This window comes from Panthera pardus, unplaced genomic scaffold (genome assembly GCF_024362965.1).
Source record: "Panthera pardus isolate Hobbes unplaced genomic scaffold, ASM2436296v1 HiC_scaffold_16, whole genome shotgun sequence".
Lineage (NCBI taxonomy): Eukaryota > Metazoa > Chordata > Mammalia > Carnivora > Felidae > Panthera > Panthera pardus.
Window position 1 is genome coordinate 41,435,243 of NW_026526721.1, and position 14,353 is coordinate 41,449,595.

General features: G+C 37.5%; 1 protein-coding gene across 3 annotated transcripts in view; it reads left to right on the forward strand.

The window, feature by feature from the left end:
- EPHA3 (EPH receptor A3) overlaps positions 1 to 14,353 on the forward strand; it is a 355,221-nt gene that overhangs the window by 280,731 nt on the left and 60,137 nt on the right. For all 3 annotated transcript variants that reach the window (XM_019429956.2, XM_019429955.2, XM_053903238.1), the window contains exons 8-10: positions 6,654 to 6,756; positions 7,459 to 7,526; positions 12,782 to 12,907. In XM_019429956.2, the coding sequence (XP_019285501.2) occupies positions 6,654 to 6,756; positions 7,459 to 7,526; positions 12,782 to 12,907 (297 nt within the window). The remainder of the gene's footprint in view (positions 1 to 6,653; positions 6,757 to 7,458; positions 7,527 to 12,781; positions 12,908 to 14,353) is intronic.

The following is a 14,353-nucleotide window of genomic DNA, read 5'->3' on the forward strand; positions in this document are numbered from 1 at the left end:
ATACATCACTCAGTTTCCTGCAACTTAAATTCACAGTTGTAAAATAGCCTAGAAAGACAATCAAAGATGAACTCCTTTTAGAAAAAATCATCCAGGGAGGGTCTGACAATGGCCAGTACAGTACCGAAGAGAAACCCAGTAATCTCTTTTGACTGTTCTGATTTGGCATTTCTCCTGGCATGTGTATTTCCTTTCTAAATATTTTGTCTGCGATCTAAAAGCACATTGGTTTTGGTATGGTAATATTTTTATTATGCCCACAATCCATACCTAATAGAAACATTAAAAGGTAAACACAAATTATAAAAAACAGTTTAAGTTAAATAATAGTTACTGTATCAAACAGTTATGCTATTTTATGGCACACCTTTTGTCAGCTGATTGGAAACGCCGCTTAACCATAACCAGCTGTGCCTTCCGCAAGGTGTTGAGAATCTAGTGTTCTTAGAAATTATCAGCTCAAGCTGAAACGCGGTAATTCTTCTAACTCGAAGGCGAGCTGCCATCCCCCAAAATACTAATCTATATATACTTCAAAACCTCTGCTAATTCTCCTGTGATGGATACACGTGTTTTCACCTGTGGGGCGGTCTTGGGAGTGCCTGCTCGGATGTCCCTGCCACCAAGTCAGCAGCGGCAGACAGCCTTCCTCTGCTGCACCTGCCAGGACCCACCGCAGGCCTCCTGCAGGGGCCACGCTCTCCTCCATGACTAAACACCGCAAGGGCACAGGAGTCAGCCTCTTCTGCCTAAGGCAGGACTCGTCCACGGGCAGCCTTCCCTCTGGGACTCCAAAGAGAAATGGCTCTCTGAGAACATTAGAAACCAGAACGTTATAAAATACCATGAAAGTGGATCCTGAACAGGTTTAAAACAAATTTAAAATTTTAGATGACATCATAACAGAGTTTAATTGCAATTTAACATTGGTAGTTCTCAATCTTTTTGTAACATTTAAGTAATGCAAAAAAGTTGCCTTTTTTTAAAGATTTTATTTGTAAGTAATCTCTACACCCAAAGTGGGACTGGAAATCACAACCCCGAGATCAAGAGTCGTGGGCTCCACCGGCTGAGCCAGTGAGGCGCCCCGCAAACAAGTTTCTTGTTCTGAAATGATTACAAATTGAATTTTTTTTCAAACTTTTAAATGGTTATTTAAGTTAAGAACAACAAAACCTACATTTGCTTTACCAAGAAAGATCACAAATCCCAGAAAGCGAAAAAACACATGTTCATTATATCCTGTGGTAGAAATTAGGTATATCAAGGGGCAGGAGGGTCAGATCACCATTAGATAAACATATTTTCTGTTTTTAAACAGCACTTAACTCTGGGTGATATGTAAATTTTCAAAGGGAACAACAAATCCCAATATACTAATGTGATTCCAGATTTACTACAGATACTGCTGTGGCAGCATTCTGCACGAACCTCTAATGGGGCTTCCGTGTCTGAGGTTTAAGAAATATTCCATTTGAAAATTACAGGGTTTGGGGGTTTTGCCAAATAAGTTTTATATTTGCAATACTTCCACTGATGGATACAGCAGATGAAAAAAGAGTAAGAAGGAAAAGATGAGCTTTTTAACATCATGTTCCTCATTTATAAAAATCTTTGAGTGGTACGGTTTGATATTTTAAAAACTCAGTTTACTCTTTTTCACCATAGAATTCTTCCAGACTTTAAATATGGATGAGAAAAAAAGGTATCTTTTGTCCTAGGGAGAAAAAAAGACAAAATCAACTCTCTGTTTTTTTAATCAGAATGATGTATTCATAAAAATTCGTTCTAAGAACTTAAGAGTCTTGTTATATATTGATATTTAAAATATATATATATATATATATTATAAAAGACTGATGTTTGTATTTCTTTAACATTTTGCTCTTTATTCTAATTTTTTTCTAGTTTTTATTTTTAAAAATTATATTAGAAGTTATCTTTCATAACACATATAGATATTTCTTAGTAGAACAAAGTGGGTTTTTACCTGGAGTTTAGATAATATTTTTTGTAATTATCTTTTTTTTTTTTAATGTTTACTTTTGAGACAGAGTGTTAGTGAGGAGGGGAAGAGAGAGAGAGACAGAGACACAGAATCCCAAGCAGGCTCCAGGCTCTGAGCTGTCAGCACAGGGCCCGACGCGGGGCTCAAACTCACGAACGGGGAGATCATGACCTGAGCAGAAGTCGGATGCTTAACCAACTAAGTCACCCAGGGGCCCCAAAATGTCTTATTTTTTATAGTTATTATCATCTTCATTTCACAAAGAGACTGAGGCATAGAGAGGTTTAAGTAAGCTTTCCAAAATCACACAATTGGTTAATGACAGGTCTGATTCGAGAACCTATGTATTTATGTGATAATATATTAAGCATTTTCTTTCTTTTTTGTTGAGTTTTTTGTTTTTGTTTTTTTGAGAGAGAGAAAGAGTGAGCAGGGGAGGGGCAGAGAGAGAGAGAGAGAGAGAGAGAGAGAGAGAATCCCAAGCAGGCTTGCACTGACAGGAACCCTGAAATCATTACCTGAGCCAAAATCAAGGCTTGGACGATTAACCCACCGAGCCATCCAGGGACCCATTAAGCACTTTCATAAGCATTTTATTTGATCCTGTTCCATAAGTTATTCCGGTACTATTATTTCCTTTATACATGGTTTAGGACAGAGTTTATGTGTGTTTTTTCTCGGGTTGCATAACTAGGAAGTAGAGTCAGTGAACCTAGAATCTCCAAATTTTGGAGTACTAATCTAGTGCTGCAGATGTACATTTAAAAAAAAAGATATTATGCTGAAATTGTAGAGTTCATAGGAGTAAAGGGGCTTCCCTAGAGTCAAGGTGGCATCTCCAAAGCACGAAGTACAAACAGAATGAAACTGAAGTGCTTGGGAAAGCAGACAAGTCAACTGTCTGGAAACCCTCACTGGGCAGAAACTGAATCCACAGCACTTTTTGCCAGTTTTTTACTGGAGAAATGAAATAATAAAAATAGATAACATTTATTAAGCACTTACTCAGTGCTTGGAACTATTTTAAGTGTTTTGCTTGTATTAACCCATTTAATCCTTGCAACAGTGATCTTGTGTCACACAGCAAAGTAAGTGCAAATCCAAGCATTCTGTTTCACGAGACTGAGCTCCTAACCAGTCTGCTTTAGGGAGAGAAGGTCGGCTGTATGTGCAGGATGTTCTAAATGGGAAGTGGCCAGAAACAGGGGAAGCGGTTTGCTTGTGGGAAAACATATTCAAAATGAGTTTCTAAGACATGTAATAGACAGCAATTTTTAAAAGTGTTCCACGTAACATTTTTAGACAACTCTATAATGCATTTATTCAAAATCCCTCATTATAAATGTTTGCTAATTTCACTAACAAAAATGATCCATTTTGATTATGTGCCTTAGGTAGTCCCCAGGATTCATAGATATTTAGAGCTGGAGGACATTGCAGAGATGTCCTAATTTAATTCTGTCTGTGACAGAAAAAGAAACAGAGAATTCCTCTTCCTTCTATCATGCTTCCTCTCCCAGTTTCATTGACATTTATCTCATCTCCTGGCTAAACTTCACAGAGAATGCAGACCTTGCTGCACTTTAAAAGTTACTACGATGTACATACAACATAGAAAGCATGAGATAGAGTTATTATTATAGGTTTACGGAGCATTATTGAATCACTAGGTTAAGTTACTTTACAAACTAATCACGGATCTGTATCCAATGGATAGGTATGTATCCGTCCAGGGGTTCTGGGAGAGAGATGTTAAGATGGACTTCTATGAGCTTTATAGGGGAAAATGCAGAGAGAAGAAAGAGGCGGGAAGAACAGAAGCCGTCAGGCTGCACCTCTTGCTGGGATGTCTGTCAGCGTCTGTGAAGAGGTGGAGAGAAAGAGAAGAGTGGAGGAGGAGGAGATTCAGCCAGCAGCGCAGCTCTGCGGGTCTCCCCTGGGGGTCCCACAAGCGGTGGGGAGCCCCAGAGTGAAGACTGCCTTAGAGGAGTCCTGTACTGAGCAGGGAGGGCCTGGCTCCAGTCCCCTTGTAGTGTTTAGTCATGGAGGGGAGGGTGGCCCGTGCATGAAGGCTGCGGTGGGTCCTGAAGGTGCAGCAGCTGGAGGCTGTCTGCCCGCTGCAAATTTGGCAGTGGGAAGATGCGAGCAGGCACTCCCGTGCCTGCCACAGTGGTGTAAACAGTTTGCTGGTAGTAAAGAATAAAGAGCTTGCAGCAGTTTATATTATGAGGATGCCATCCTACCACACTTGGAGCTCTTATTTTCAGATGCTTGGAAAACTTCTTACAGCCCATCTGCCATGTCTCTTTATTTGCATCATTTAGCTCTCCCTAAAACTGCATTATTTTCAAGAAATCCTTCCAAACTTAGATTTTTGATCAGGCTGAACATTTGATAATGGCGTCTGGAGAGGTGATAGTATTCAAATAATCACACTCTCTCTTCTAAGCTCTTTAGATACACCGCTCATTCATTTGTTCAATCAGCATTTACTACAAGGGCAATATATGTTAAAATACGAGCATGTGAAAGGCCTTGTTCCGGAAGCTGCGTATATTTTAGAGTCTAGGGATTAGGATGCTTATGGAGTTTAATAGCAGATGAGGCTGGAGGTGTAAGCAAGGAACAGGATCTTCAATGGCTTTACCTGCTCTGCTACAGAATTTGCATTTTACCTTAAAAGTGATGGAGAGGGCGCCTGGGTGGCTTGGTCGCTTAAGCGTCCGACTTCGGCTCAGGTCATGATCTCACGGTCCCTGAGTTCGAGCCCCATGTCGGGCTCTGTGCTGACAGCTCAGAGCCCGGAGCCTGTTTCAGATTCTGTGTCTCCCTCTCTCTGACCCTCCCCTGTTCATGCTCTGTCTCTCTCTGTCTCAAAAAAAAATAAACGTTAAAAAAAAAAATTTTTTTTAAAGTGATGGAGAGCCCTGAAAAACTTTTATGCATGACAACAGCATGATCAAATTGATGGTTTAGAAGGAATATTCTACTGGCCAGATAAAAGATAGGAAAGACATGCAAATAAAGACCAATTAGGATTTTCTAATTGTAATCCAGAAGAACTAAAAAACACTTAAAACAGTTTGGTGATTAATTGGATAGTGAATGATGAGGTGAGGGAGAAGACAAGGTGATTTTGTATTTGTGTTCTCTGTCTTTGCTACTCGAAACATGGTCTGGAATCAACCAGCATCAGCATCACTGGAAGCTCATAAGGAAAGCACAGTCTCAGGGCACCTGGGTGGCTCAGTGTCCAACTCTTGATTTTGGCTCAGATCATGATCCCAGCGCCATGGGATTGAACCCCATGTCGAGCCCCGCACCAAGCTCCATGTTGAGTCTAGAGCCTGCTTAAGGTTCTCTCTCTCTCTGTCTCTCTCTCTCTGTCTCTCTCTCTCTCTGTCTCTCTGCCCTCTCCCCTACACCCCTCTAAAATAAAATAAAATAAATTTAAAAAGAGAAAAGAAAAGCAGTTTCTGTCCCCACTCTAGACCGACTGAATCAGAAACTTCTTTTCCAAGATTCCCAAGTGGTTTGAATGAACATTGAAGTTAGAGAAGCACTGGTCTAGCTCAAGGGTCAGTAGACTTTTTCTGTAAAGGGCTAGATAATAAATATTTTAGGCTGTGTGTGTAGACAGCCTCTGTGCTCTTACTCAACTTGGCTATTGTAGCATAAAAGCAGCCATAGATAATACACAAATGAATGTGGCTGTGCTCCAATACAACTTTACTTATGGACACCAAATTTTGAATTTTACATAATTTCTATGTGTCAAAAATCTTCTTTTGACTTTTTACAACCATGAAGCAAATGTGAAACCATTCTAAGCTCCTGAGGTATACAAAAACTGGTAGCAGGCCAGGTTTGACTCCCGGACTATTTTTAGGTGAGTGAGTGATGAGACATTCACAAAGGTAGGAGAGCAATTTGTTGGTGGTATGTGTTAAAAAAAAAAAAAACAACGAGAAAACAAAAAAAAAAAAACATTTTAATAACTCTAGATATTGCAAAATAATTAAGCTTGTTTAGAAAGCTTTTAGGGCACCTGGGTGGCCTAGTGGGTTAAGCATCGGACTTTAGCTCAGGTCTGATCTCAACTTTTGTCACTTTGAGCCCTATGCTAGGCTTTGTGCTGACAGCTCAGAGCCTGGAGCCTGCTTCGGATTCTGTATCTCCCTCTCTCTCTCTGCCCCTCCCCCGCTCGTGCTCTGTCTTCTCTCTCTCAGAAATAAATCAACATTAAAAAAAAAAATTAGGGATCTTTTATAATTTCATTCAGGGAAATCTGACCTGTTCACTGTGTTCCTCTGATAACTTCTGGTGTATCCAATGAGTTTCTTTGCAGTAAGCCTACAGAAAACCAGTCCAGGATGTTTCGCAGAGTCTGCACTCAAGTAGCGTTTGATTGATGCCATTGAAAGAGAGTATCTTATCTTATTAATTGGAAATTTCAAGCACCCTTATAGGCACTGTCTGTTTTTACACTAACGTGGGGAATTCTGTTTATACTGTATGAAGCAGGAAGCCACGTTTTAGGTAAAACCAGAGTAACTATGACTGAGTTTATCAGCTTTTCCATGCCGATGTTAGTTATGGTGTGTTAATGCCTGTCCTTTTCTTCTTTTTCTCCTCCACCCCCCAGCTTTCTCCATCTCCGGTGAAAACAGCCAAGTGGTAATGATTGCCATTTCAGCGGCAGTGGCCATTATTCTCCTCACAGTGGTCACCTACGTTTTGATAGGGAGGTGAGTTTGCGGTCTCTTTTACAACCACTCATTATTGCTCTGCTCGCTCCCCTGAATTGGGCTACAATCTGAAGACTGTGGTCAATGAAGTATTTTAACAAAGAATGTCTCTGCTTGTATCTATTCTTTCTTCCCTTCCCTTTCTTTTGTTTCTCCATCTTTAGTTTTGATTTTCTTTTTTTTTTTTAATCCATGAAATTCCTGCCCCACTTTTCAACCTCATACCACTTCTCCCTTTTGACCTAGTTTGCGGTTTTTACTCTCTTGTTCCAATTGTTCTCTCACTCTTGAAATACACCCCAGATTTCCCTGCCACTTTCTCACCCAGAACACTGGTAAGGCAGCACAGCACTAATCGCCGACAATGGAGACTTTACCCTTCATTCATTCTAACAGCAGTTGTTAAAAAAAATACTATAAACACTTTCTAAGGCCATTATAAAAACTGAACTGAAGGGGTCTGCACAGTGGGGAAGCAACTCTGCATATCTCCTCATTAGGCAGCTTTCCAGAGTCCCCAGAGAAAGAGGCTTTCTATAAAGGATTTAGAAAATATGAAGTCATTAAACTTTCACTAAAGCATTTAATTGTTTGAGGAAAATGCCTTATTTTTTTTTTTTTTTGTGCTTTGCACATTCTGAGCATAGATAATTGCTTTCATATATTTTCTTTCTGTGTTCTCTTCCCCTGACTTCCCTCCAGGTTCTGTGGCTATAACAAGTCAAAACATGGTGCTGATGAAAAAAGACTTCATTTTGGGAATGGACATTGTAAGTTCCTAAGCTGTTTTGGTGCTTTGGTTTCGCCGTTCTAGTTTTAGCCTTATTGATACATAATTGGATAACTTCCCCACAAAGCAGAGAATGCAAAAGGAGTTTTAGGAAAGAATTGAGCAGATTAAATTAATTTAAAATGGGGAAGGAAATTCATGGCTCTGCATGAAGTAATTTTTGCATGGTCACATTTCAGCATCCTTCAGCAAAGTGAAGGATAACCTATGGTTTATAGCCAAATAATGTACATGATGGGGAGTGTGTACTCTAGTCAGCTCTGCGTAGCTGAAAGGCAAAGCGTATCTTCCATTTCCTTATTTCTCGTCCTTCGCTAAAATCTAAATAGGACCCTTGTCCCTTTCCGAACTCCCAAATAAATATAAACAACCTCTGTTTATGTGAAACGCCGTAGTCTATTTTGTCAACCAACCAGGAGAGAGCCTTTAAAATAAACTGTTTATTTTGGAGTTACACGATACCTAACTGGTCGGAAAGCCAGCACTTTTCCCTCGTATGTTAATACCAAGCAATTTCGTCTCCTTTTAATATTTTCTAAAGGAAATAGTCTTTTGGGAAACAAAGTGTTTATATCTAATAAGAGGACTGACTCTTTTTTTTCTTCTTCTGGCAAAACAAATCATCCCAGGCATTTTGATTTTCCAAACGATGTGGCAATTACTAATCAGTGGACTCAAAGGGAATAGCATGTTCTTATGGAAATTAGTGCAGACTAAACTCATACTTTCGTGCACTCAGATCGTCTCAATATGACTGACGTAGTCTTGTAAGCATCACTTTCTTTGATTCGCTATTGCCTTGTAAAATTATTTTCAGTTCAGCATGATACTTCATATCCGTCATTGGCTTTGCATCTAAAAACTATAGCTCCCCTTATAACTCAAGTTAACAGCTTGATTACCTGTTGCTAACATGCAGGAGGCACACAGTAGCTTGCAAAAAAAGAAAAAGAGAATGTGTTCCAAAATGTAAACTGATGTGAGCTGGACACAGTGACAGTTTACAAAGGGCATTGTTTGTTCTATCCTTCTCATTGTAGTCATCACAGAATAATTCACAAAAGCCAAAGCGCTACCTTCCTCATGGCAACATCTCATCATTTTAGATTACTTTAAGAGAATGAATGAACAAATTGCAGGAGGCTTATGTAGCTTTTTTTCATGGTCCCCCCCAAAAACAGTGAGTCACAGCTGCCGTGCATAAATTAGAGCAGTCACATTCCTGTGGATTAAACTGTTCCTAATTTGAGTTGGATAGTCAATGTAAATATTGTCTTTAGAGTAAAACAGTACTGATCTGGGTCTTTTAATATCGGAATTGTAAATCTCATGAATTTGGAACAATGATAAATTTCTGTGTCTGAATGGTAAGCACGTTCCTCTATCACTCCAATCTGTTTTAGCTCTTGGTTTTTCTAGTGGAGTTGGTTGAAACTTTAATTTTCTTCAAATGTACAATGTCTTTATGATAGACAAACAAAAAAGAAATGCATTTTATCCTAGCTGTAAGGGCATAGAATAACTTATATGCATGTCATAAACTTTCTGAGTCTTAGTGCTACAGCTGGTTTATTTCAGACCATTTATTTGGTATTACTTTAAAAAGCTCTAGCTATGAACTATTCCCTCCAGTCTTGTTACAAATCCTATAATATTGCTTCAAAAGGAAAGAAATGTGTTTCACCTCCTAAGATCCTGTCCCCTTGCCCTCTCTGGCTAGGCCTTTTTATTTTTTGCTATCCTTAGGGCAGCTCATGCTGGTAAAATGGAAATGTAAATTATTGTGTTTGCACAGAACGAGCTGTAAAGTAGTACAGCTTAACACGTGTGCATGTGTTTATTATCTGGTTTTCTTGACACAGCCCAGTTACTCTGTATGTTGCCCTTAATTATTGGTGTGAAGGGATTATGTGCCTTGTATCCTGCATCACCTGATTCCTGGCACTTCTGGGGTCAGCAGTTAAAAGTCAGCAGCCAAAGCTCCCACAGTGAACAGGCCATTTAACTTGGGGATGTGTGTGTTTATATTTGTATTGTTTCCCAAATTTCATGTGGATAGAAAAGCAATTTATATGATTTTATTTAATTGCAATGAATTTGATTTTAGTAGGGAAAGGCGACTGAATTTTCAGATTATTTAGTGATACATATACTCTCTAGGGCTGACAGGTATAGAAGGGTCACTCTAAAGCACAATTCAAGGCTGTTTAAAGCTAGTGTTTATTTAAAATGTTAGACATTGTTTCTGACAACTCACTTTATAATGGTCTTTGTAAATTCTGATACTAGTAAATTGCTTCCAAATTGATTTCCTTAAGTTCAGCAAGGTTAACACATTTGTAATTGTTTACAAGAAAAATTTTCATTTTTTTAAAAATAATTTTTACCTTACTTAAAAATTTTTTTAATGTTTATTTATTTTTGAGAGAGTGGGGGGAGGGTAGAAAGAGAGGGAGACACAGAATCTGAAGCAGGCTCCATGCTCCCAGCTATCAGCACAGAGCCCGATGCAGGGCTTGAACCCAGGAACCATGAGATCATGACCTGAGCCAAAGTCGGACACTGAACTGACTGAGCCACCCAGGTGCCCCAATTTTTACCTTATTTTTTTTACTTGAAAAGGAATACTAAATTTCCTTATCTTCTGGTCCTTTACTATACAATTACTAGAGATAAATCAAAACTGGATGATCATATATCCCAGTCTCCCTTTGATGTGAGCTTTTATTAAAATGTAACTAAACTTATTATACAAAAAGATTCCGGCAGAACTTTATTCCCTAACATATTTTAGTAAGTCTACAGTTACTTTTGCTGTTTTCCTTACTCTTAAGCAAGAAAAGTATCATAGCTTTCCTTAATCTGTTTGCTTGTTTTAAGGGTAAAGTGTTTTAGTACTGATAATATTAGAAATAGTTTTAGTGAAATAATAAATTATAATAGACCACTGAACTAAAGAGTGACTCTGCCATGTGTTTTTATAGGAAGCAATGATGTTTACAATAATGGCAGAAGCTTGCAAACTGATCTGGGAGCTCAAAAGGAATGGACATTTCTGGCCCAAATCCTGTCTCCAGAAACCTCAATCATATTAATAATTTGAATAAACATTCTTAACATCAAAATACATACAATGTCCGTAATCTCTATCATTCATTGAGCATTAACACCATAACAGGCACTTGTGCCGAGCACTTGAATAACAAGTATTCAAGAGCTTTCGTTCTCTGACACCTAGGTAATTCTTTTTGCTGAGCTGTTCAGAATAGAAAAGCTTCAAAAGTTCTTACTTCAAAAGCTGCTCTACTCACAGTTTACCCAAAGCAAGAGCAAAGGACTTGTCATTTCCCCAGTTCTGTGGAGGTAACCTTCAAATTGGTGTCTTCTCGATAATCTGCACTTGGCCTCAGGATGGAGAGGCTGTTGTATTGCATAGAGTCCCAATGTCAACACAGGCCAGGTAGGAGGAGCTTTAGCCTTTCTTCTCTATTTGCTTCCTGACCCTCCCATTTCTATTCTAGAGTCTCAAAAATCATCTGGAGAAGTAACTGAGGAAAATTGAATTTTTACTTCCCAAACACCACTTATTTTTTATAATCTTTTTATTCTTATGCCTCTATTTCGTCTCTTGAAACCTTTATGGATACTTTGCAGGAACATAACTTATTATGTGGTGTAAGAAGGGAATTCATGAAGATGTCCTGTATGTCAATGAACTGATCATTTCTCAGCCCGAACCATGAAATGCTGGACCCGTTGGCCTACTGTCCATTGTGCTGAAGGCTCTCTGGAATAATTGCTGTCATCAGTCTCTACATCCATTTCATGCAAACTACAAAATGAGTCAGAGACCTCTTTGGTCATCACTGAATGTTCAGTTGCAATTTGCCATTAAGATGCTTTCATTATAAAGGGATACTGTAAAAGATAACATCTGATTTTACTTGTTACTTTAGGATAAAAAGTATCCTTCAATAATATAGGGTCATAAATGAAAAAACAATCACTATTATGCATTCCTGCCCCTTGCTAAAACAATATTTTTTACCAATTTTAAAAAAATTACCAAAATTAAAAACAAAAATCTATCATATAAATACATATACTATATCTTTTAGTGTTCGATCATGTTTATGTACTTTAATAGATCCTAAGTTCCCTTTTATAAAAATTTAGTTTTAAGGGTGACTGGTTGACTCAGTTGGTAGAACATACGACTCTTGATCTCTCCGGGTCATGAGTTTAAGCCCCACATTGGGCATAAAGCTTACTTAAAAAATTCATTTTACTGTAGAGAAATTTAGTTTATTAAACATTCCAAATTATTTCTAATATGACTTATTTTTTCCAAATAATAGAAATCTCATTAATATTAAATCAAATCCAAAATGATTCTCCTGTATCTTTTATCCATGCTATTTTAATTATAGAACATCACAAAAAATTTTCACCTTCAGAATTATTAAATAAATATACATATTATGAAGGAGGCTAATAGGCTAATAGGCTAAAAATGTAATTTATGTTTGGGATTTAGCTTTTTGGCACCATTATTAAAATATAGAGAATTTATATTGCCTTTATGCTGAAAAGCTACACAGTAAGATTTCAGTAATTTTATATTATGTTAGTATATTCATATAATACCCATATCATATATGCATATCTTCACAGGTTTAAGTATATCTATAATTACAAGGGATGAGTTTGATTGTGAATGTTACTAAGAGCAGAATAGTGTCAGACAAAAGACATGCCGTTTTATATCCTTTAATTAATTTATCTATAATTTTAGTCACTGTACTGCCTTTTGAAAATATTTCCCAAACTTTGATTTATTGTCAGATGTGGCATTTTCATATATACTTGTTTACGGCACTATTTGTAGAATCATAAATGTGTCATAGCATGCACTCACTACGGCTGATGGTATAATTACTGGACCTACTCAATCTTCTGCTTGAGATTACCCTTTTTGAATGTTCATTCTCCTTGTAGAGTTTTTGCTGAGAAAGTTCATTGTGGTTCCTCTTTGTTTCATTATGGGGAATTTTGTTTCTTAAATCGTTCAATGCATAGTCCAGCCTCTCTGCCAATTGCAGAATAAACTAACAGTTGGTTCACTTTATGGTAATAGGGATATTTTTTCACTAATAATATGCTTATAAAATTTTCTCAGTAAAGTTTTTATAAATCAGTTTTTACAATAATGCCTTTCTTCCTTCCCTTAAACAGTAAAACTTCCAGGTCTCAGGACTTATGTTGACCCACACACATACGAAGACCCTACCCAAGCGGTTCATGAGTTTGCTAAGGAACTGGATGCCACCAACATATCCATTGACAAAGTTGTTGGAGCAGGTAACCACCACAGTAACCCCACTGTCTATCTACATGTTAATTACAAGTTTGCAACTATGAATAAGAATGCTGCCTAAGAATGTGCAATTTCTCAAGCCTAAGTTATACTGCTGTGAAAAGGGACATTTTTCTGATTTCAACATCAAAGGCAGGCAATAAATAAATGAAGGAGTATTTAATGGAATGTAATGATTTCAAAGGTGCCAGACTTGCAGACTCACAGACCATGGCCAGCTTTTTATTTATTGAATTTCAGAGGCGGCAGCCTCAATAGCTCAGTCTTCCCCTGACTATGCCGATCATGTGTCACAAAGCCTATTTGACTAAACAGGGATAACAGGATAAAAGTGCGTCTTACTTTAAACAAGCTCACTAAGTGAAAATTTTGAGTTTGTAAAACAGGCAATTTTAGAATCCTCTTTGGAATTACAGTAAAAAGGCGACACAAAGTAAAATCATCAATGACGCATTTTACACAAACTTCCTCAAAACTATTTTGAGTGGATAGTTTAAATAACATAAAGTGCTCCATTTTAATACTTGCCTATAACTTTATATAGTTTAAATTTTTGTCGAAGTTTGTTTTCATATAGATACATCTTCAATCTAATCATTAATGGACTCAATTATAATCCCATTAACAAACAGCTCTGGAGTGACTGTGAATAGCAGTTGCCTTTTTCCAATAAAAGTTACAGATACTTATAAAATAACACGATTTTTACATTTACACATAAACACAGGGACATCCACTGACATTCAGTGTGCATTTGATTAAAACTACTACTCAAAAGTGAAAATAAACAATCTTGTACAATAGTTCTGCTCCACCATCTCGTTCTTCAATATTATTTTAAAAACAAATGCAAAGTAGTTATGTTGATGTGGGAAATAGAAAGACTGAGAAACCAGCTCATTGAATAGTGAGTAGCATCAGATCATGTTTCCTTCAAGTACTATATTTATGACGGATGCCTCTTTACACAAATGTGCATATAATTTTCTCTGTTTTTCTATACAACAAAGCAGTATTTAGAAAGGTAGCAGTATTTATTATTCAAGCAGGAAAATCTGAGTAATTCATATTATCTAAATGAAATGATAATTTAGTAAATCTTCTCCTCTAACTTTATTAGTATTTCAGCCTGCTAAAACTCACCTGTGCTGGTGATATTCAAATATGAAACTAGTAATTCATAAAAGGAAAATAAAGCACGCGCTTCTTTTTCCACAATTAGACTTAAGAATACACACATTCATCATATATCTGTGCTAATCCAGTGAACACAAATAAATATCGATTACTGTCTTTCATTTGTACACTTCTGCTTTGTACACTGCTCTGTGGTGCACATGGTTCTTGTAGCTCTGGTGTTACTATTGTCCCACAAGAGTGCACTGTTCTCCAGCATGGAAACCTCAGGAGCATACATAGCACAAAGACTT